This window comes from Trachypithecus francoisi, unplaced genomic scaffold (assembly GCF_009764315.1).
Source record: "Trachypithecus francoisi isolate TF-2019V2 unplaced genomic scaffold, Tfra_2.0 Lachesis_group11, whole genome shotgun sequence".
In the NCBI taxonomy this organism is placed as follows: domain Eukaryota; kingdom Metazoa; phylum Chordata; class Mammalia; order Primates; family Cercopithecidae; genus Trachypithecus; species Trachypithecus francoisi.
The window spans coordinates 12,346,204-12,369,187 of NW_022681456.1; the positions used below are offsets into that span (position 1 = coordinate 12,346,204).

At 46.1% G+C, this 22,984-nt stretch overlaps 2 protein-coding genes across 8 annotated transcripts in view; one reads left to right on the forward strand and one right to left on the reverse strand.

The window, feature by feature from the left end:
- Positions 1 to 2,512: 2,512 nt before the first annotated feature.
- Positions 2,513 to 5,213, forward strand: POP5 (POP5 homolog, ribonuclease P/MRP subunit). 2 transcript variants are annotated; one of them, XM_033220373.1, is made up of 5 exons: positions 2,513 to 2,582; positions 2,668 to 2,810; positions 4,350 to 4,499; positions 4,621 to 4,758; positions 4,846 to 5,213. In XM_033220373.1, the coding sequence occupies exons 1-5, from the start codon at positions 2,563 to 2,565 to the stop codon at positions 4,938 to 4,940; spliced, it is 546 nt and encodes a 181-aa protein (XP_033076264.1). In that variant the 5' UTR covers positions 2,513 to 2,562; the 3' UTR covers positions 4,941 to 5,213. The 2 variants fall into 2 exon arrangements, with proteins under 2 accessions (XP_033076264.1, XP_033076265.1); XM_033220374.1 differs by having other exon boundaries at positions 4,675 to 4,758.
- Positions 5,214 to 6,640: 1,427 nt separating this feature from the next.
- Positions 6,641 to 22,984, reverse strand: part of RNF10 (ring finger protein 10) — a 50,757-nt gene continuing 34,413 nt past the window's right edge. For 2 of the 6 annotated variants that reach the window (XM_033220369.1, XM_033220371.1), the window contains 10 exons: positions 21,258 to 21,383; positions 20,705 to 20,996; positions 20,385 to 20,518; positions 18,868 to 18,985; positions 18,528 to 18,629; positions 17,088 to 17,243; positions 12,770 to 12,870; positions 8,513 to 8,570; positions 8,252 to 8,410; positions 6,641 to 7,619 (listed from right to left, as the gene is read on the reverse strand). In XM_033220369.1, coding sequence (XP_033076260.1) covers positions 7,543 to 7,619; positions 8,252 to 8,410; positions 8,513 to 8,570; positions 12,770 to 12,870; positions 17,088 to 17,243; positions 18,528 to 18,629; positions 18,868 to 18,985; positions 20,385 to 20,518; positions 20,705 to 20,996; positions 21,258 to 21,383 — 1,323 coding nt within the window. In that variant the 3' untranslated portion in view covers positions 6,641 to 7,542. Of the gene's footprint in view, positions 7,620 to 8,251; positions 8,411 to 8,508; positions 8,571 to 12,769; positions 12,890 to 17,087; positions 17,244 to 18,527; positions 18,630 to 18,867; positions 18,986 to 20,384; positions 20,519 to 20,704; positions 20,997 to 21,257; positions 21,384 to 22,984 lie in introns of those variants that run through there. The other 4 variants (XM_033220370.1, XR_004439542.1, XR_004439543.1 and 1 more) reach the window with 4 other exon arrangements.

Genomic DNA, 22,984 nt, shown 5'->3' on the forward strand with positions numbered 1-22,984 from the left:
CATCAAAGTACTAGGTATAGGCCGGGCGCGGTGGCTCAAGCCTGTAATCCCAGCACTTTGGGAGGCCGAGACGGGCGGATCACGAGGTCAGGAGATCGAGACCATCCTGGCTAACACGGTGAAACCCTGTCTCTACTAAAAATACAAAAAACTAGTCGGGCGAGGTGGCGGGCGCCTGTGGTCCCAGCTACTCGGGAGGCTGAGGCAGGAGAATGGCATGAACCCGGGAGGCGGAGCTTGCAGTGAGCTGAGATCCGGCCACTGCACTCCAGACCGGGGGACAGAGCAAGACTCCGTCTCAAAAAAAAAAAAAAAAAAAAAAAACAAGCCGGGCGAGGTGGCGGGCGCCTGTAGTCCCAGCTACGCGGGAGGGTGAGGCAGGAGAATGGCATAAACCCGGGAGGCGGAGCTTGCAGTGAGCTGAGAACCGGCCACTGCACTCCAGCACTCCAGCCCGGGCGACAGAGCGAGACTCCGTCTCAAAAAAAAAAAAACCAAAGTACTGGGTATAACAAGAACACCTGGAAATAATGTAAATGTCTACCAAGGGGATACTGACCAACTTCACAGTGCTACGTCCAAACAATGCATTACTGCACAGCTGAAAAAACAGTATAGTACCTGAACAGTTGACATGAAAATATAGCGAAACAGCCGGGCGTGGTGGCTCACGCCTGTAATCCCAGCACTTTGGGAGGCCGAGGTGGGTGGATTACCTGAGGTCAGGAGTTCAAGACCAGCCTGGCCAACATGGTGAAACCCTGTCCTTACTAAAAATACAAAAATTAGCCGGTTGTGGTGGTACGTGCCTGCAGTCCCAGCTACTTGGTAAGCTGAGGCAGGAGAATCGCCTGAACCCGGGAGGCAGAGGTTGCAGTGAACTGAGATCGTGCCCCTGCACTCCAGCTTGGGCAATAGAGTGAGACTCCGTCTCAAAAATAAATAAATAAATAAATAAATACAAAAATTAGCTGGTCATGGTGGCGGGTGCCTGTAATCCCAGCTACTCGGGAGGCTGAAAAGGGAGAATAGCTTGAACTCAGGAGACGGAGGTTGCAGCGAGCCGAAATCGTGCCATTTCACTCCAGCCTGGGCAACAAGAGCAAGACTCTGTCTTAAAAACAAAAAAAGAAAAAAGAAAATAGAGCCAAACAACAGGAATCAATCTTACAATCATGTTGAGCAAAAGGCAGACACAAAAGAAAACATGCTGGAGGACATTTATATAAAGTTTAAGAACAGGCAAAACTAATCTAGCAGGGTAGAGGTGGTAATAGTGGCGGTAAGGGATTTGACTGGAAGAGGGCTCAGGGAACCTTCTGGGATACTGGAAGTGCTCTTTAGTCTTGGAGGTGGTTATAGAAGTCTACCCATATGTAAAAATTCATTGAGATGTACACTTAAGAATATGTATTTTATGTAATACTCCATAAGACTTTTTAAAAAAAAATTTAAAAAGAAAATAAAAGAAAAAACATAATTTAACAGAGGGCATAGTTCTCAAACTGTTTTCTCTGTCTCAGGACCCCTTTACACACGTTAGTGAGGATCCCCAAGAGCTTTTAGTTTTGTGGGTTATATTTACTATGGACATTAAAGTTGAGAAATGTTTAAAAAAACAATACACAATTCCATTAGCTGTTACAGCAGTGATGTCATCACGTCAAGCAGCCTCTGGAAAACTTGACTGTTCACTCTGAGAGAATGAAAAAGACAAGTAACATCTCAGTATTACGATGAAAGTAATTTTGGCTTCGGGGACTCCTAAACCGAGCGAGTTTAGGAAATCTCAGGGGTCCCCAGACGACACTTTGAGAACCGCTGGCCCAGGGGGAAAATGACAGAAGAAAACACACTACACGAGAACAGTTATTCTCTCTCAGTGCTGGGATGATAATTTATTTGCTTCTTTGTGCTTTTCTGTTAAAAAAAAAAAAAAGGAAAACAGAAATGAAAAATACAATGACCACGTATTGTTTCTGCGAACAAAAAATGAGACAGCACACTCGCCTCCCTAAGATTATTGAAAGGCCCAAACAGCAATAGCATATTTAGCTGCATCGAAGAATTAAACTGAGCTCAAACCTGAAAGTAAGAGTCCGATTTCCCGTTTGTCAATCCCTGGACTGTGAGGTGCAGGGTCTTGCCCTCAAAAGCTCCACCGTTCACCTTGGGGAGAGAATATACTCGCATACATACCTGTGCTGCAAGGTTCCCAGGGCCCCAAGGGCAGCGGTTGCATCCTACACAGTATTGTAAACTCCGGTGTGCAGCAAAACCACCCATCGCAGCTGCAAGCCGCTCCAAGCCGCTCCAAGCCGAAGTTCAGCCCTCAAACTAGTCAGAGACCCTCCGCAGGACGCACGCGCGCTTACAAACGCAGAGTTAGGTGGGGCTTGAGGGAGACTGACACAGAGTTCGGCCTCTCAACTTTCTAGCTCCGCCCGCGTGTCCTGTCTCCTTCTCTGAATGGCTGAAAGGCTGCGGAAGTAAGCTTCCCACTGGCCGCGGACGGAACCCACTTCCGGTTTGCACATCGAGGCCGACGGCGCGGAGGCAGCCATGGTGCGGTTCAAGCACCGGTAAGCATTCCCTTCCAGACCCACCCAGTGCCTTGCCAGGTCCCCGCGGCGCCGCTAGCGCCCACCTTCCTCTCGCCTGCCGCAGGTACCTGCTCTGCGAATTGGTGTCTGACGACCCCCGCTGCCGCCTAAGCCTCGATGACCGAGTTCTGAGCAGCCTCGTACGGGACACTATCGCCAGGGTGCACGGGACTTTCGGCGCAGCCGCCTGCTCCATCGGCTTCGCGGGTGCGAGAGCGCTGGGGGAAGAGGGGAACCCGGGGAGGATGGAGGGACGTGGAGGGGGCAGGCGCCGGAGGAAGAAAGAAGGGGCACGAGTGGCCAAGCCCGTGCACCGTTTTTTGTAAGGTATCTTTTTTTTTTTTTTTTTGAGACGGAGTCTCGCTCTGTTGCCCAGGCTGGAGTGCAGTGGCCGGATCTCAGCTCACTGCAAGCTCCGCCTCCCGGGTCTACGCCATTCTCCTGCCTCAGCCTCCCGAGTAGCTGGGACTACAGGCGCCCGCCACCTCGCCCGGCTAGTTTTTTGTATTTTTTAGTAGAGACGGGGTTTCACCGTGTTAGCCAGGATGGTCTCGATCTCCTGACCTCGTGATCCGCCCGTCTCGGCCTCCCAAAGTGCTGGGATTACAGGCTTGAGCCACCGCGCCCGGCCTTGTAAGGTATCTCTTTAAGCGCCGGGGACCGCAAGCGAGAGATCCACACGAGTCCGAAATTAGCAGAGAGCTAAAAGGAGGGGCCAGAAGGCAGTGGGGCTTTGAGCTAGAGGCCTCTTCTTACCTGCTTGACAGGTAATTTCTGTAATTGGTTGTGATTGAATTTGATATGATAGAGAATTAAATGAGGGAAGCTGTGTATAGTTCCTAGTAAGAGCTATTATATGATCAATTACATTAACATCACATGGAAAAAAATTGTCGAAAGTATCCCTGGGAAAGCCCTTAGTTGGTAAAGTACAGAACACATGATTGTCAATATATGTGAATACAGGATGAGCCGGGACAAAGAGGGGCCCGGGGCCCTTCTTCCACACCACTTAAATTAGTTCCCTCTTTTACCTTGTTTGAGGATTGACTTCTGGAGAGTTAAATGCAGATAGGCTTAACTCTCCTAAGTCAGGTGAGACTCAGCTGACTGCTACAAGAATTACAGAGCCCAACTGCAGTAAAACAGCCTATTTTTCAGGCGAGGGTTTTTGTGAGGGTTTTTCCCAAATTAAAATGGATCGCCTCCTACCTGCTCCTATTTATTGAATTAACTAGTTAGTGAATTAGAAAGCATTTTAAATTCTAAATTCATTCACCAGTTCTGAGTGGTGTGCAACACAGTGGGTGTTTTGGCTTTTCTCTTTTACTTGCTGATAGATCCTACGTGCCACTTGCCTACAACATACTTTTGGCGCATAGTAGGCTCTGTTACTCCCAAGTTTTCTTTTTTTTTTTTTTTTGAGACAGTCTTGCTGTTGCCCAGGCTGCTGGAGTGCAGCAGGGAGATCACAGGTCACTGCTGCCCCCACCTCCTGGGTTCAGGCGATTCTCATGACTCAGCCTCCTGGGAGTGGCTGGAATTACAGGCGTGCACCACCATGCCCGGCTAATTTTTGTATTTTTAGTAGAGATGGGTTTTCATCATGTTGGCCAGGCTGGCCTTGAACTCCTGACTTAAAGTGATCCACCCACCTCAGCCTCCCAAAGTGCTGGGATTACAGGTGTGAGCCACCACACACAGCAAAAGTTTTCCAAAATGATTTTTTTTTTTTTCCTGTTGTAGTTCGATACCTCAATGCCTATACTGGAATAGTACTACTTCGATGCAGAAAAGAGTTCTATCAGCTTGTGTGGTCAGCTCTTCCTTTCATCACATACCTGGAGAACAAAGGACACCGTTACCCATGCTTTTTCAACACGTTACATGTGGGAGGTAGGAGTGACGTGATATGGCTACTGATTTTCAATAGGTGACATGTTCAGAGTTCAGTCTAGACTGGTGGGTGGGTCTTCCTGCTGTCCCGCTAACAAGACACTTCCCCTACCTCTGAAAGTCTGTAAGGTTGAGACCTTTCACAAGCTGTTGACCGCAGTAACTCACATGCCAGGTACAATAAGAACATGTCAGAAGTTCCTAATTCAGTACAACAGGAGACAGCTGTTGATCTTGTTGCAGAACTGCACTGATGAAGGTAAGCAATACTAGCCCAGTGCCCACTGAGTAGTGACTGAAGAAATCACTCCCAGAGACATCTTTCATCCCTATCTGCCTTCTCCAGGAGAGCGGGAAGCTATCCAGAAGTCTGTGACAAGAAGCTGCTTACTAGAGGAGGAGGAAGAGTTAGGTGAGGAGGCTGCAGAAGCAATGGAGTGAACCTCTGCTCACCACACAGCAGGCTACACTGCTCAGGCTTCGGGCCCACTTGCTGAACAGAACAATCTGGGTAGCAACAGCATCTTCTGCAGTTTTCCAAACTGGATAGCTGCCAACCAGCAGACATGTTACCCACCTGAAAGAGTACTCAGTTAAACTGAAGTTGCCTTTACCTAGCATTCCCTGGTTAAGTGTTGCAGGTTATGAACTCTATAGACATCTTTATTGCTTGGCTAAGAGTAGACTTAATAAATGTATCTGGTTTCCGTGGCATTTAGTTTACTTATATTACAAAAAGGGCTTATGGAGTCCATGCTTTGCCAAGTATCTGTTCTCTATCCCTAGCCTTGGTGGGAAGACTGACTCCCTATGTGGTACTAAACTTTTTTATTGAGACAGTCTCACTCTATCACCCAGGCTGGAGTGTACTGGCCCAATCTCGGCTCACTGCAACCTCCACCTCCCAGGTTCAAGCAATTCTCCCACCTCAGCCTTCCAAGTAGCTGGGATTACAGACGTGCACCACCACGCCTGGCTAATTTTTGTATTTTTAGTAGAGACAGGGCTTTGCCATGTTGGCCAGACTGCTGTTGAACTCCTGTCCTCAAGTGATCGGCCTGCCTTGGCCTCTCAAAGTGGTGGGATTAAAGGCGTGAACCACTGTGCCTGGCCTAAATTTTCAATACTTAGCCTTCTACCTGAAGTTCTGTACCCTCGGCCCCAAGATGGGCCCAAAGCAAGACAAGTCATTTGGAATAGAAATATTAGTTGAGACACAGCAAATGAACTGGCAGAGATCTACAGCCTGTCTCAGGATTGAACCACAGGTCTTATAGATACCAGATTGCTTGCCAACAGTTAATCAGGTAACTGCAAAAATGCAACTTTGGGCCGGGCGCGGTGGCTCATGCCTGTAATCCCAGCACTTTGGCAGATCACGAGGTCAGGAGATCAACACCATCCTGCCTAACACGGTGACACCATCTCCACTACAAATACAAAAAATTAGCCGCGCATGGTGGCAGGTACCTGTAATCCCAGCTACTCAGGAGGCTGAGGCAGGAGAATGGCATGAACCCGGGAGGCGGAGCTTGCAGTGAGCTGAGATTGCGCCACTGCACTCCAGCCTGGGCAACAGAGCGAGACTCCATCTCAAACAAAAAATGCTACCTTTGCAGTTGGGGTTGGGGGGCTGGCCTCACCTGACATCATTATTGCATGGTCGTGTAGCAGCTGCCCACTTAAGAAACTTAAGGTAGTTTTTTGTAGTTCTGTTCTTCCTTATTGCGCCTTACCCTAAAGACAGGTCAGACTGCCATACTCACAGAAAGTAGGAACGGCAAGAGACTTGTGATCCAGGTTTGGTCTACTACCTACCAACATTTCTGGGATCTGTTTTTCTCCGTAATACAATGGATGAGACTGAAAGTACCATACACATTTAACAGAAATACTGGTGATTTTGGCTTCAACATGCCCCCTCATCTTGAGACCAGAACACCCTCATCCATCCAGGAAATTTCCTGATAGGATTTCTTTTAAAATGGCAGGTTAAAGCTAAACCCAGCTCTAGAACCATTTAAACCTGACACCAGAAAAGACAGCCCACAATATCACAGTAGCTGTCACGTTAACCTATTCAAGAAATAACTTGTCTAGCTCACCTGTAATGAACTTAACAAAACAAAAAGCTCACATTGCTTGTGCAGGTGATTTATTGTGACTATTTGCCTTCGCATTCTAACACACCTAGAGGTCACTTTATTAAGCAGAAAAAGAATTTACATCAAATTCAGCTCAAAGCAAGGCATAAGAAGACTGCTCTAGATTAGAGGGAGATGGTGGCAATGCTAATGCTTCAGATGGCCCTGCTCTCCTGCAGCTGTACCAGACTCCTGTTCCTATGACTCAAGCCAGTCACCTAAAACAAGCTCAATCTTAGGGGTAGCAAGTCTCAGGGCTTCGTGAGTTACAGCTTTCCTTACCAACGCAAGCCATGCTTAAGAAGAGGCAAAACCCTCCTTTCACACATGCAAGTGCCAGGGACAGCCTAGTCCATTAAGCTGGCACCACAGCCTGGCCATGTGTCAGAAGAAAAATAAACTGCAATTCAAACTGGGTGTCCTAAATCCATTTTATTCCCACCCATTTCTTTAACAAGGAAAACTAAATAGGTAGTAAAGATTCAGCTGTTTTTTAAAAGAGGTGTGCTGAGCCCAGGAAGACCTGACAATGATGCTGCAGCAGAGCAGTGTGTGCGCCATTCCGGGTTGGACTGCTCTAATGCATCTCGAAGGGACTCAATCTTATTTTGGGTTGAGAAAAATTAATTACACATGGGTCAAAAAGACTAAACTGGCAACGAACTAAAAAACCTTGGCAGGAAGAGATCTCGTGTCAATACTTTATTTTGGTGTAAAGACAGGAAGCTGGAAAATACACTGTATTTAAAATTTTCTTGGTTCCCCCTCACATTGTGGAAACACCCTCCCCCCAGAGCTAATCTGTTCAAACTCAAATACTTAAAAATTACAGCAGCCAAACAAAAGCATGGGGGAAAAAAACAAAAACCAGATGGAGAAGGTAGCCTGGGCCAGTAGTGTCACTTGGTGTGGACGACTGAGGTGCTGAACAGGAGCTTCTGTTTCTGTTTTTTTCTTTTCTTTCCTCCTTTTTCTTCTAAAGGGAGACACAGAAAGAGAGCTTAACTTAAAATGCCATCCCTTGTCCCTTGGCCAGTTTTTATGACCGAAAGTCACAGAGCGGGAGCTAAGAGTGTAGGCTCTGGAATTAGACTGCCTAGATTCCAATACCAGTCTTGGTATAACTAAGTGGGTGTCTTTGGGCAAGTCACTTTTATCTCCTTAGACCTCAAAAAGTTTCCCCATCTGTAATGTGAGGTACACCCATTTAATATGGTTGTTGGGAGAAAAAATTAGCACAGTGCTAGGCACATAGCACACCATACATATGTTGATTCTTGTCTAGTCACAGAGTGCAACCGGCTTTGAGACTGACCTCCATCTAATTAGCCACCCTGTACCAACTCAAGATTCTAAAGGATACAGGTTGAACTGTATCTTGGAAGAGTTCCTCAGAATTTCACTTTCAGGCGCCATGAATTACTCAAGTGGCAAATAGGTCCTATCTGACATACCAAATGGAGTATTATTTAAATGACACTAGAGTGTGCTGAAGGGTTCAGAAGGGAAAGAGCCTAATTAATGATGTCTGCCACTGAATCCAGGCGGGAATAGCAGTGTATGTGTAGTATGTTTGACAACCCGGGGCACTCCAGCCTCTGCCCTTACCAGAGAGGGGATCTGAAGTAGCTGGTGTGTCCAGTTTCATGAAGGCTGCTTCAATAGCTTGGCTGAAGGAATTTTGAAAACTGGGCACAGGAACACGGTCTGAATTATCACTCTCCCCATCGCTCTCCACAGGGGCAGGAGGAACTAAGCTGTTCTCATCTAAAAAATAACAGTGTTAAAACTATAGAAACCACTCTTTTTCTAGAAACTGCTTTTTATGGAAGGAGCCAAACTCCCCCTTCACCAGTGGACCATCCTCACCTTTCTTTGGAGCAGTTTTGGGCCACACATCTGCTTTTGCTTTTCCAACCCTCAGCATCTGCCAAAGTGGGAAAGAAGTGGGGGAGAGAATTTAAGTAGCTAGTCCAACTTCTTTTCCAGACCTACCTTGACTGACTGGAGAAGCACAGAACCAACTATCACCTTTGAAAAGATTTTCCAGGTACTTCTCTCCTTAACACACTGTTGTAGTCACGTCCTCTATATCCTGGCTAATGGAAATGGCAATGAAACCCACAAGGCAGTAAACCATAAGCTGTTTGTTCCTTAGGAAATGGTTAAAGAACACTGCACAGAAGGCACAAGAGATTCTTACTGAGACCCTCAAATTGGGAATTCTGACTTTCTGGTAAGTTTTTCTGCCCTTCTTGGGACCCCTAAAAACATCGATCTGTCAGAGTAAGCAGTGGGTAGTGCCCTCCAGTTTTTGTTTTTTAGACAGGATTTTACTCGTCACCCAGGCTGGCATGCAATGGCACTATCTCGCCTCACTGCGACCTGTGCCTCCAGGGTTCAAGCAGTTCTCCTGTCTCAGCTTCCCAAGTAGCTGGTATTACAGGCACCCACCTGCCTAATTTTTGGATTTTTTTAGTAGAGATGGGGTTTCACCCTGTTGGCCAGGCTGGTCCTGAACTCCTGACCTCAGTTAATCCACCCACCTCAGCCTCCTAAAGTGCTGGGATTACAGGCGTTTTTTTTTTTGTTTTGAGATAGAGTTTCGCTCTTGTTACCCAGGCTGGAGTGCAATGGCACAAATCTTGACTCACTGCAACCTCCACCTCCCAGGTTCAAGCGGTTCTCCTGCCTCACCCCACTGAGTAGCTGGGATTACAGGCATGCACCACCATGCCCGGCTAATTTTTGTATTTTTAGTAAAGACGGGATTTCTCCATGCTGGTCAGGCTGGTCTTGAACTCCTGAACTCAGGTGATCCACCAGCCTTGGCCTCCCAAAGTGCTGGGATTACAGGCATGACACACTGCGCCTGGCTGAGTACCCTCCAGTTTTAAACCACATGGCTACTAAACTTCAGGTACCTAAAGCCATGAAAACTAAACTCTCTCCTGACACTGCTTCAACAACCCTCACTACCTTTTAGTCTGCTTTTCCAATAGCTCCTTTTTTGAGAAGGAGTCTCGCTCTACCGCCCAGGCTGGAGTGCAGTGGCGGGATCTCAGCTCACTACAAGCTCCGCCTCCTGGGTTCACGCCATTCTCCTGCCTCAGCCTCCCGAGTAGCTGGGACTACAGGCGCCCGCCACCTTGCCCGGCTAGTTTTTTGTATTTTTTTTTTTTTTTTAGTAGAGACGGAGTTTCACCGTGTTAGCCAGGATGGTCTCCATCTCCTGTCCTCGTGATCCGCCCGTCTCGGCCTCCCAAAGTGCTGGGATTACAGGCTTGAGCCACCGCGCCCGGCCCCAATAGCTCCTTAATCATTAACTTTCAGATCCAACCACAGGCCAGTAAAATTCCTGCAAGGACAATAAAATCAGAACAATCCTCATGCCCCTGAGGAATTTTCATTCCACTTGGCCAAGGCCAGCTTTGTAACTGCTGAAGGCCACTATGAGCCATAACTGCAAATATGCCACTTAAAAGGCAGGGAACATTTTATTCCTGGAAAAATATCAAGAGACAAACCCCATGGGGTTCAAGAAGGGGTGCCTTGTCCTTAAATCATATAATCCAAAGTGAGGAATGCCTGTTACTCAAGATGAGTTTGTGTTGGCAGATGCTGATTTCATTAAATAACCTTTCCTCATTATGTTCCACTTCTCCCTTTGTCTCTAGGAGTTTGGGTCTCCTATGGCTTACACATTTGACCTTCCCAAGCCTCATGTTAAAATCTGATCCCCAATATTGGAAGTGGGGACCTAATGGGAGGTGTTCGGGTCGGGGGGTGGACCCCTCATGAACAGATTAATGCCCTCCCTGGGGAATGGGAGAACTATTCTCACATTCATTCCTGAAAGAGCTGAGAGTGATGTCTGCCACTGGATCCAAGTGGGAATGGCAGTACATGTGTGGCTGTTTGACAGCCCTGAGCACTCCAGCCTCTGCCCTTACCACAGAAGGGATCTGAAGTAGCTGGTGTGTCCAATGTCACGAAGTCTGCTTCAATAGCTTGGCTAAAGGTTATTTTGAAACCGGGCACAGGAACACGGTTGTTTTAAAACAGCCTGCCACCTCCTCCCTCCTTGCTTCCTCTCTTGCCATGTGATCTCTTCACAAGCAGGGACCCCTTCACTTTGTGTACCATGAGTGGAAGCAGTCTGAAGCACTCACCAGATGCCCAGTTCTCCAGCCAGCAGAGTCATGAGCCAAATAAACTTTTTTTTTGATAAATGACTCGGCCTCGAGTAATCTTTTATAGCCACACAAATGGACTGAGACAGCATCCAAATAGTTTGACATGTGAATTGTTTTACTCTTAAAAGCTAATAAAAGTGTCACCTTTATTCTTACCAAAATGTTTGAATCCATTCATTGGAAATCATACAAGTCCAAACTGTAGGATATTCTATAAAACTGGCCATGGGAAGGGGGAAAAAAAAGGGGGGGATATGGGCAAAGGAATAGATCAAAGGAGACTAAAGAGACTTGACAACTAAATGCAGTGAGTAATGGGATTCTGCCCTGAGTTGAAAATAAAGGACACTGAGACAAATGGGGAGACAGAAATATGCACCAAATTATATATTATTATGGCAGTGGAATTTCTCTAATGTGATCACTGTGGTTCTATAGGCGAATATCCCCCTTTCTTTGGCATGTATCTCGTAAGTACTTAGTGGTAAAGTATCATTCATGATATCTGCAACTTCTTTTCAACACAGAAAAAAGAGAAAGCAAATATATAACAGCAAAATAACAACAATTAGTGAATCTAGGTCAAAAGTATAAGTGTTCATAATACTATTCTTTCAACTCTAAGTGTGAAGTTTTTCAAAATAAAGTTGAAAGGAAAGGAAAAAAGCAATAGCAATAAAGCCTAGTTTAAAAAAAAAAAAAAAAAGACCAGCCTGGCCAACGTGGTAAAACCCTGTCTCTACTAAAAATACAAAAATTAGCCCGGCATGGTGGCAGGCACCTGTAACCCAACCCCAGCTACTCGGGGGGCTGAGGCAGAAGAATCGCTTGAACCCGGGAGGTGGAGGTTGCAGTGAGCCGAGATCGCGTCATTGCACTCCAGCCTGGGGATCAGGAGCAAGACTTCATTTCAAAAAAAAAAAAAAAAAAAAAAAAAGGGATTTGGCATAACTCCTGGGAGCCACTTGCTAATCACCTCTTAAGTCCAGCAGTTCAAGTCCAGTTCCTTTTCAGGATCCCCTCCCTTCCCACCTCACCCGCACAATTATTTCATGTTCCTTGACTTTAGAACCCTACTTACCAAAGCTCAATTCTTGCTTATTTCTCAGTACCAACTGCTATAATCACATAAGAAACGTCCATATCAACTGTCTAAAGAACTGTCAAGATAATGATTCTACACTAGCCCCAAAGAAGTTAATACGGACTTCTTACAAGGGCACATGTCAAGCTGTCCATCCAACTTCCTCACTTATCTGAATGCAGGAATGCTGAGTATTGCTTGTTATCTTAGAGATTAATAAAGCGGTTTCACAGCAAGCCTCACTAGCCTATCATTCCCCCACCCAGCTCCAAGGAAGCTGCTTTGGCTAGGTGCAGTATAACCAAGACAATCTTCCCCTCTCAAAGTAAAGATAAATGGCTTATTTTATGTAACAGATAAATACCACCTGAATCAGAGGTCCTAGAACCACAGAACAGTTAAAATTGATGGTGTATATCCCCAGCCCCTACAATAGTATCCAGTACACAAGTATCAAATGATTTTTAAAATATTCTAAACTCCGATTCTGCCTCAGCTATTCTTGGCCTCTTTCCTGGGTACGTCTACAGTAACATCTGAGGACTAAATCCACGAGCTTTCCTCTTAAGAAAGCCTCCCATGGTTATTAGAGTCAGTGCAACATTAGCCTGTTAAGTCTCTCCTTTTCCAACAGAGGGGACGTCCATGACATAATCTGCCCTCAGCCAACTCCACACTGCCTAAAGCTCCGACAGGCAGTGAACTTCCCTCCTACCCATCAGATGACTCAATTTGTCCAGCCGTATTAGAATGAGAGGTAACATTCCCTGGAGGAGGTTCCCATAATAATGAGCAGCAGAGTTCATGTTAAATACCCTTGGGCTGCTTCACAAGCAAAGGATTTACCTGGGCAAAGGAAGGGAAGGGAGAGTCTTCTTCCAGACTCCCAACGCAGAATGAGGGACTGCCCTGACTGGCAGTGGGTGACAGAGGGGTCAGCAGAAAGTCTGAAAGGGAACCAGAGACCTGATTATATTCATCACGTTCCAAGGAGTGTCCTTAACAAGAGAGATGAGTGAGCCCTGAGTCAGGTCTGGAAAATTACAAATCATCCCCTCAAAAAAAAAAAAAAAGCAAACATTGATCCAACTTTCAACTCTCCCATGTTCTTAAAAAGCCAACAATATCACCTGTGAAATCAGTCACTGGTATAGGAAGAGGGAAAAGCTTCATGGTTACAGTAACACTAGGAGTCATGGTAGAATCTACTCCGACCATAAGAAAAAGTCTCTGCTTCTGAAATGTTATACTTTTCACAAAGGCTGGCTCTCAAGGCTAGGTACTGTCGGGGACTGGTTTTACACGGATGAAATAGCTCCAAGAAAAAGATAAAATTTTAATCAGCTCAGCCTTTACATTCCCGATAGTAGACACTATGACCTGGGAATAGTCAATGAGAATCCAAGACACATCAACAAGATCCAGCATGAGGGTGCAAACTTTCCCCCCAATACTCCCGAGGTAATACACTTCTCTATCCTTTCTGACTACAGCTGAACAACTTCCCACAGATGAGTCTATCCACTACCCCGAACAGTGTTGGACAAGAGGGGCCCTGTTCTCTCCCCAGCAGCAGGCCCTCCCATGGTCAGTACTCTTATTACTAGGACCAACCAATTGCTCTTGCTTAAATACATTAAGAGCTTAAACTTTCAGAAAAGCTGGGTGCAGTGGCTCACGCCTGTAATCCCAGCACTTTGGGAGGCTGAAACGGGCAGATCACCTGAGGTCAGGAGTTCAAGACAAGCCTGGCCAAGGTGGTGAAACCCCATCCCTACTAAAAATACAAAATTAGTTGGGCATGGTGGTGAACACCTGTAATCCCAGCTACTTGAGTACTTGAGAGGCTGAGACAGAATCACCTGAACCTGGGAAGTGGAGGTTGCAGTGAACCAAGATCGTGCCATTGTGCTTCAGCCTAGGTGATCAGAGCAAAACTCCATCATAAAAAACAAACAAACAAAAAACGGCTGGGCGTGGTGGCTCATGCCTGTAATCCTAGCACTTTGGGAGGCTGAGGCGGGAAGATCACAAGGTCAGGAGATCGAGACCATCCTGGCTAACACAGTGAAACCCCATCTCTACTAAAAATAAAAAAAATTAGCCAGGCATGGTGGCACATGCCTGTAGTCCCAGCTACGCGGGTGGCTGGGGCAGGAGAATCACTTGAACCCACGAGGGGGAGGTTGCAGTGAGCCAAAATCGCACCACTGCACTCTAGCCTGGGTGACAGAGTGAGACTCCGTCAAAAAACAAAACAAAACAAAAAACAGCTTTCAGGAAGGATAGTATGTGAAAACACAATCTTGGTATCACAGATATGCTGGGCACCGTGGCTCAAGCCTGTAATCCCAGCACACTGGGAGGCCGAGGCAGGCAGATCACTTGAGGCCATGAGTTTGAGACCAGCCTGGCCAACATGGCGAAACCCCACCTCTACTAAAAATACAAAAATTAGCAGGGTATGGTGGTGCATGCCTGTAATCCAGCTACTAGGGAGGCTGAAGCACGAGAATTGCTTCAACCTGGGACGCAGAGATTGCAGTGAGCTGAGATTGTACCACTGTACTACAGCTTGGGCGACAGAACAAGACCCTATCTCAAAAAAAAAAGAAAAAAAAATGCACATCACAAACAATGTATTTAATGATCTGCCCTAGTCCTTCATATGCTCCTTTCTCAGTTAAGCAGAAGAGCATCACAGTAGTGCAGTACTCAAGAACCAGGTTCTAATCCCAGTTCTTGCCACTAAGTACCTGCCTCAGCCACAAGTTCCTAATCTGCAAAATGATATGCATATGAATACAATGATCACCAAAAGTTTTAAATATTCCAATGAGGGACACTTTTTTAAGCCCTACAGAGGCCAGACGCAGTGGCTCACGCCTGTAATTCCAGCAGTTTGGGAGGCCAAGGCAAGTGGATTACCTGAGGTCGGCTGGCGGATCCCCTGAGGTCGGGAGTTCGAGACTAGCCTGACCAACATGGAGAAACCCTGTGTCTACTAAAAATACAAAATTAGCCAGGTGTGATGGCGCATGCCTGTAATCCCAGCTACTGGGAGGCTGAGGCAGGAGAATCGCTTGAACCCAGGAGGCGGAGGTTGCAGTAAGCCGAGATTGCACCATTGCACTCCAGCCTGGGCAACAAAAGCGAAACTCCATCTAAAACAAAACAAAACAAAACAAAACAAGAATGCCTGAAAAATCAGTCACACGCATCAAAAAGTATCTCTCTTGGCCAGGTGCAGTGGCTCACACCTGTAATCCCAGCACTCTGGGAGGCTCAGGCAGGAGGATCACTTGAGCCCAGGAGTTCAAGATTGCAGTGAGCTACGATTGCACCACAGCACTGAGCAAGACCCTATCTTTTAAAAGCAAACAGGCTGGGTGCAGCAGCTCCCACCTGCAATCCCAGCACTTTGGGAGGTTGAGGCAGGCAGATCACTTGAGGCCAGGAGTTCGAGACCAGCCTGGCCAACATGGAGAGACTCTGTCTCTACTAAAAATACAAAATTAGCCAGGCTTGGTGACGCACACCTGTAATCCCAGCTACTCAGGAGGCTGAGGCAGGAGAATTGCTTGAACCCAGGAGGCAGAGGTTGCAGTTAGCTGAGACTGCACCAGTGCACTCCAGCCTGGGTGACAGAGCTAGACTCCATCTCAAAAAAAAAGAAAAAAAAAATTAATAAGCCATCTGCCAGGCTTATCAGATGAAGATCACAAAAGAGAATTCTCTGAAATTATAGTAACTCTTTAAGTGTTTAATTTCATAACACTTTAAACATTCTTTATATATAAGACAAACTTTTTTAAGACTAAAGGCCCATTTGAACATTTCAATCCAGTCTCATTCCTTAGAATGTAACACTACCACCAATTTGGAACACATCTGTCTCGGTCTTTTTTTTTTTTTTTCCCACAGGGTCTGGCCGTGTTGCCCAGGCTGGAGTGCAGTGGCCCAATCTGGGCTCACTGCAACCTTTGCCTCCTAGGCTCACTCAAGTCACACCCCCCCCCTCAGCCTCCCGAGTAGCTGGGACTACAGGTGCACGCTACCACACCCGGCTAAATTTCGTATTTTTTGTAGAGACAAAATTTGGTTGGTCTTGAATGCCTGAGCTCAAGGGGATCTGCCCACCTCGGCCTCCCAAACTGCTAAGATTACAGGTGTGAGCCACCATGCCTGGCCTTCAATTCTCTTCTATACATTTCATATTTTTTTATTTCCTCCCCTGCCTTCTAGCAGAAGTTTTTCTATGCATTTACATATATATATAAAAACCCATAATGAAATGCTTTAGTTTTGTGGTGGTGGTGGTGTTTTTTAAAAACCCACAAATATTTATTCTTGTTCTACAAATTATCTTCCCATTAGTACATGAATAGAACTATTCCCTTATTCAACAGGTGTGATTTTTTTTTTTTTTGAAGACAAAGTCTCTCTGTTGCCCGGGCAACAGAGAGACAGTGCAGTGGTGTAACCTTGTCTCACTGCGACCTCTGCCTCCCAGGTTCAAGCAAGTCTGTTGCCTCAGCCTCCCGAGTAGCTGGGACTACAGGCATCTGCCACCATGCCCAGTTAAGTTTTGTATTTTCAGTAGAGACAGGGTTTCACGGTGTTGGTCAGGCTGGTCTTGAACTCCTGACCTCGTGATCCACCCACCTCAGCCTCCCAAAGTGCTAGGATTACAGGCATGAGTCACCACATCCGGCCTTTTGGTGTGGAATCTTTTATAGTATAAATACTATAATTTAGTCATTTTCTTATTGGTAGGCTTTCCAACCTTTTTCTTTTTTTGGAGCTATTATAAACAATGCTACAATAAAGAGACATGTACAAAGAGGTTTAGGTATACAGGGGAGTATCTCAAACATAAAAACTAGAAACAAAAACAGCTGGGTTAAAGGGAAGAATCCAGGTTCAACTATCCTGCCTAAAGAGCTCCTTGAGATGCTTAGAAGCTGGCAAGGTAAAGCAGTCAGCATAGCAAGTGGGAAGGATGAATAAACATTAAGAATTTGATGTACCTCAGGACTACCAAAGTAAGGTTATGCCCCTGAAGTCCACACCATGCTGAGTGGGCCGGGATTGTAAATTCAGACACCAAAGCTTTGCATAAGGTCTATCAGATGAGTAAATTTATTAAATTTCACCTGTTTACCTGCATGAGAACCTGGACTTCTGCTGAGAGGAGAAAGGGAGAGGGCCCCGTGGCCCTCGGTGCTGGTGGGACCCAAAGCAGAATCGGAGGAGCAGGTATAAGAATTGAAGGCAGGAAACTGCTGTAGATTCTCGAGGGGAATGTGGACTTCTGGGTCTGCAAAAGAAAGATAACCCTTGTAAACCCATTCACAGAATTCTTCGATTTTTTTTTTTTTCTTTTTTGAGACAGGGTCTCACTCTGTCACCCAAGCTGGAGTGTAGTGGTACGATCTCTGTTCACTGCATTCTCTGCCTCCCAGGCTCAAGCGATCCTCCTACCTCAGCCTCCTGAGTAGCTGGGACCACAGGCACGTGCCACCATGCCCAGCGAATGTTTAAAGAGATGAGGTTTCACCATGTTGCCCAGCTTGGTCTTGAACTCCTGAGCTCAAATGATCTGCCCATCTTGGCCTCCCAAAATGTTGGGATTATAGATATGAGCCACCACGCCTGGCCTGAATTTTTCAAATAGTTTCCAACAGTTGAAGACACCATACATGCATACCCCCAAAAGATCTAGAGGATGCAGACAAGCTAAAACCCAAATTACAATACTGTCCTTCTATAATGTCTTTAATATAGTTAACCTTGTTCTAACTATTAATAATTGAGGCTGGGTGACAAACATGGGGGTTAATTACACTGTTCTACTTGTCTTAATATTTCCATAATAAAAAGGTTAAAACAAAAAATCCTATTCCTGAAATATCAGTTTTCTCAAAGTTCAGGACATGTGCCAAACACCTACACAGTGTTGGGACCCCAAGTATACACTTACCCCACTTGAGATATAAAATGTATGTTTCCATGCCATATGGAGTCAAAACACCGAAGTCTTTTTCTTGGCCAAGGACTCAATTCCTTTTTTTCTGGTGGATAATGGGACCTCATATCACACTAATCCCCTGGATTCAATGAAGCTTATTTTGAAGAACCAGATCAAAAGGCTGTGCTTACTGCTATGAAAGATCTCTTAAATCCAACTTCCTGCACTTCCTAGACTATCAAGGTTTCCATCTTATCAGACCCTCCTGGCAGACTTGCTGTGTACAGCTATCCCCTTTAATACAGAGTCAGAGGTAAGGTCAGTGATCCAGAAAGCATGGGGAACAATGGCCCCCAGCGTTCTTAGCAAAGCCCCAATTCCCATCTCTTGAACAGGTTTATATCACCCACTATTACCAAGGCTGAATTTCATCTTCATCTTTACTATGTGCTAGGTACATTGACCCATATTAACTCATTACATCTGCAAGCAAGACTATTAAGGAGGTGCTCTCATGATTCATTTAAAAGTTGAAGAAAACAAGTCGCTAAGGTCTAGCTCCTGGGTCTCAGACAGAGTTCCATACAATGATGTACGGCAGTACTAGTCAAAGATGAGAGTTCCTGAACTTACACTTGCCCTGTTTCTTGTTCTCCTCTATTTCAATCCTGCGCTCTCGGCGGCGTTCCTCCCGAGCCTTCTTTTGGCGCTGACGTTTCCTCTTCTCAATGTCATCTGCGGATTGGTCAGGTTGTAAAGAGGTAGACCCAGGACAACCTAGCCATTACCTCCTCCCAGTATTAGCAGCTAAGCCCACACCAGTAGGCCCAGCTGGACTAGATGAACAGATGAAGTGTTTAGGAGGTACTAGGACTCATGATACAGTTCCATAAGTTTCCTCCCACACTGGGTTTCTAGCCACAAGCATCCCTGAACCCTACTATAAAGAGAAGCAGAGCAGGGGCATTCTCACCTGAGAACATCTCTAGGGTTTCCTTAGAGACCACAGGAGGTTGCAAAGCCAGTTCACAGATGCTGAACTCACAGGTGAGTGGCAAGTGAGAGAGATATCTATGACGCTGTCGAACATCCTACATTGGAAAAAGGACCGATAATCAACTAAAGCAAACCTAACTCTGAAAGCAGGGGGTCCTAACCCAGATATCCAACAATATATACTTAACACAGCCAGCACTGGGGCTGAAAACAGTAGTGCTCAATTATCCTTATTTTGAAAAGTCAAAGAGAAACTGTCAACCTACAGCAAGGTGGAATAAGCAACCAAATCCAGTTATTTTTGGTTTGTGCTGCAAAGGAGTGAATTGAGTTCGGCAACAAATAATCTAAAACCAATCAGCCGTTTCTGATTTTTAAGGGCCCACAGCTGAGGGGCATGAACAGCGAAGATAAAAAGTTATTTGTTGGTGGAAAAACAGAACCAAAAAAAAGTGGGAACCACTGACAGAATAACTGGGAAGGAAGGTAAAGCAGATCTCCCTACTGAAAGACACTTGGCCTGAAATAGTAGAAAATGAAGCCCAATTTTTTCTTTTTTTTGAGACATGGTCTTGCTCTGTCACCCAGGCCAGCTCACTGCAGACTTGATCTCCCGGGCTAAGGTGATCCTTCTGCCTCAGCCTCCTGAGTAGCTGGGACTACAGGTGCACATCATCACACCCAGCTAATTTTTTTTGTATCTTTTGTAGAAATGCCCTGGCTGGTCTGAAACTCCTAGCCTCAAGCAATCTGCCTGCCTAAGCCTCCCAAAAGTGCTGGGATTACAGGTGTGAGCTACCACACCCAGCCCATTTATTTTCGTTTCTATTCTTTTCCTGCATGTTTGATGAAAAATTTATAGTACTCAGAGTCTAATTTTAAATCTTACAACAAATTTGTGACATTTCTCCCAAGCAATAAGGAGGAAAAGAAACAAAAATAAACTCCATCTTGAGTAAAAAAGAAATATCTACATCCCCAAACTACAATCAATGAAGCAGGGAGCAGCACTCATGCTGAGGGGGCACCTCACTTACAAAGAATTCACAGCACTATCACTGACAGAAAGACTAAAAATACAAAAACTAAAGGCCTTGAAGGTTTGTGAACTTAGGATGGCTAAGCCTACCTCAAAGAGATTAGGTTAATATTGCTGCCTGACCCTCCATTTCTTTTTTTTTTTTGAGGCGGAGTCTCGCTCTGTCGCCCGGACTGGAGTGCAGTGGCCGGATCTCAGCTCACTGCAAGCTCCGTCTCCCAGGTTTACGCCATTCTCCTGCCTCAGCCTCCCGACTAGCTGGGACTACAGGCGCCCGCCACCTCGCCCGGCTAGTTTTTGTATTTTTAGTAGAGACGGGGTTTCACCGTGTTAGCCAGGATGGTCTCGATCTCCTGACCTCGTGATCCGCCCGTCTCGGCCTCCCAAAGTGCTGGGATTACAGGCTTGAGCCACCGCGCCCGGCCTGACCCTCCATTTCTAGAGGAAGGCCTCACCTCAGACATGGAGTAGCCAGCAATCTCCACCACAGTTGCTGAGATCTTCTCAGGGCTCCTCTCCAGGCTGCCGTACTCCCGCACGAGGCAGCGCACATTCACGGGGTGCAGGAACATGTGCTGCCCATCTTCCGCTGAGGACAAAAGGCTCTATCACACACCAGTCTTGGCCAGTCCCCAGAACGCCCCTCACTCCTCCCCATGCCCAAGGGCTCAAGCCACCCAAGCCCCTGGATCTAGTGGCGTTCCTCTGCTTAGAGCACAGGGTCCCATCTGAAACACCTGTGCGGCAACCCAGCCTTCTCCTCAGGCACCCTCACCTTGGTAAAAGTAGTAACAAGGAGAGCTGCTGAGGCGTGTGAAGCCTGGCTTGGTGATGGGTTCCTGCTGGCTGGACTCAGTGCACATGGTTCCCTCTTTAAGATTGTCATCTGCTAACTCCAAGTCATCACCGGCCTCTGGCAACCCCTCAGGCTCTGGTTCAGACACTGCTTCCTCCTCCTCTACCAGAGGGAGAGCAAGAGGTCTAGAAGGAGTGTCCAGAGAACAAACTTCCGCAGTTTCTTCATCGAAGGCAGACAGATACTCCAGCACACCCTGTTGCAGCAAACTCTAGATCAACAGAAAGTATATCTCCTGCTTTCCAAAAGCAATGTGGCAAATGTAGGCCTAAGAACCAAGCTCCCTAGATGTTTATCTTAGCTGTCGCGTTCACTGATTTAACATCCCTGGGGAAAGAACTAATAACAAGCATACAGAAAATACTCATTGTCCCCTCTTCTCTTGAGAAGGTTTAGATCTCACAGTAATGCCTACCAGCTCAATGACAGTATTTGAGGAATGGCAGCCACTTAGTAACAGGAACATACTAACCTTCCTGGGTTGAAAAACAGACTCCTTCGCCAAGGGAGCCATCAGCACCAGTTGTTCCAAAGCAGCCACAACACCAGTGACCTCCCCTCTGCTTCCAGCCAATCCCGACAGAGCCTCTTCCCGAGTCTAACGTGGCCAGAGAAAATACCAGAGAAAGTTAAGTTTCCAGAAACACACTTAGCTTGAAGGGCAAGGGCTTAGAATGGCCTCTCAACAGGTCCAAAAGTTAAAAGGCAATGAGACCCAATGGGAAGGAGGTTAGGTGCTTAAATATCTCAACTGAGGGAAACAGGAAGCAATAAGCATGCACTACCCACTAAGAATTGGAATCTGCTTAGAATCTGAGACTGTGGAATGTAAATTAGTTCAGCCAGTGTGGTGATTCCTCAAAGACCTAAAGACAGAAATACCATTTCACCCAGCAATCCCATTACTGGGTATATAGCCAAAGGAATATAAGTCATTCTACTATGAAGACACATACGGCCAGGTGTGGTGGCTCATGCCTGTAATCCCAGCACTTTGGGAGGCTGAGGTGGGCGGATCACCTGAGGTTGGGAGTTCAAGACCACCCTGACCAACATGGAGAAACCCCATCTCTACTAAAAATACAAAATAACCCAGGCATGGTGGGGCATGCCTGTAATCCCTGCTACTCAGGAGGCTGAGGCAGGAGAATCACTTGAACCTGGGAGGCAGAGGTTGTGATGAGCCAAGATCACGCCACTGCACTCCAGCCTGGGCAACAAGAGTGAAACTCCGTCTCAAAAAAAAAAAAAAAAAGAAAAATCAAATTATCGCATGCATGTTCTCACTTCCAAGTGGGAGCTAAATGATGAAAAACACCGACACATAGAGGGGAACAAACACTGAGGCCTATCAGAGGGTGCACAGTGGGAGGAGGGAGAGGATAAGGAAAAATAACTAATGGGTACTAAGCTTAATACCTGGGTGAGAATCTGTGTAACAAACCCCTATGACATAACCTGCATTTGTACCCCTGAACTTAAAAGTTAAAAAAAAAAAAAAAAAAAGAGAGAGAATCTAACACTACAAAAAACTTCCAGAACAGAAATCTAAGAACATGAAACTAACCTAGTTTTTACAAACTATGCTCATACAGAGGCCCAGAGTAGTAGGAAGGGTTTAGCTAACCTCAGCCTGGACAGTTCTAATTCTATGTAGTCTTTCTTATGCCTGTAATGGCATTTGAACAAATACGGCTGCAATGTATTAGAGAAAGAAAGCAAAAGTTAAATATACAGGACTCTACCCAAGGAGCCCTTGGGAGTCAGGGAGAAGGGAATTCAAATACCAGCTGCACCCCTTACTAGCAAAGTACCCAACCCATGATTGTTTCCTCATCCATGAAAGGGGATAGTGCTATCTACCACACTAGAAGTTTAAGTGAGATAAATGTGCATAGCACCAGTCCTATCAAATGCTAACCACTCAATAAATACGGGCTTCTACGGCTCTAAGCTAGATCAGTGGTTCCAGTAGTGTGGTCTGGGGATGAGCAGCCATCAGAATCACCCTAGAACTTCTTATAATGCAAATTACTGAGCCTACTGAGCTTAACCTATGCAATCAGTATCTCAAGGCAGGGCCTAACAACCAGTGGTTGTGATGCTTCAAAATTTCCTGTTGTGGAAGATACAAGACCCAGAGAATTACATCCTTGTGTAATTCTTGCCGTTTCAGGTACTCCTAAGGCATACTGGGCA

Bases quoted from the DNA above. Each gene is read 5' to 3' on its own strand.
- POP5 (XM_033220373.1), top strand. From the start codon at position 2,563: ATGGTGCGGTTCAAGCACCG. The intron at 2,811-4,349 runs GTGCGAGAGCGC...TTCCTGTTGTAG, and splicing joins CTGCTCCATCGGCTTCGCGG to TTCGATACCTCAATGCCTAT. The intron at 4,500-4,620 runs GTAGGAGTGACG...TACCTCTGAAAG, and splicing joins CAACACGTTACATGTGGGAG to TCTGTAAGGTTGAGACCTTT.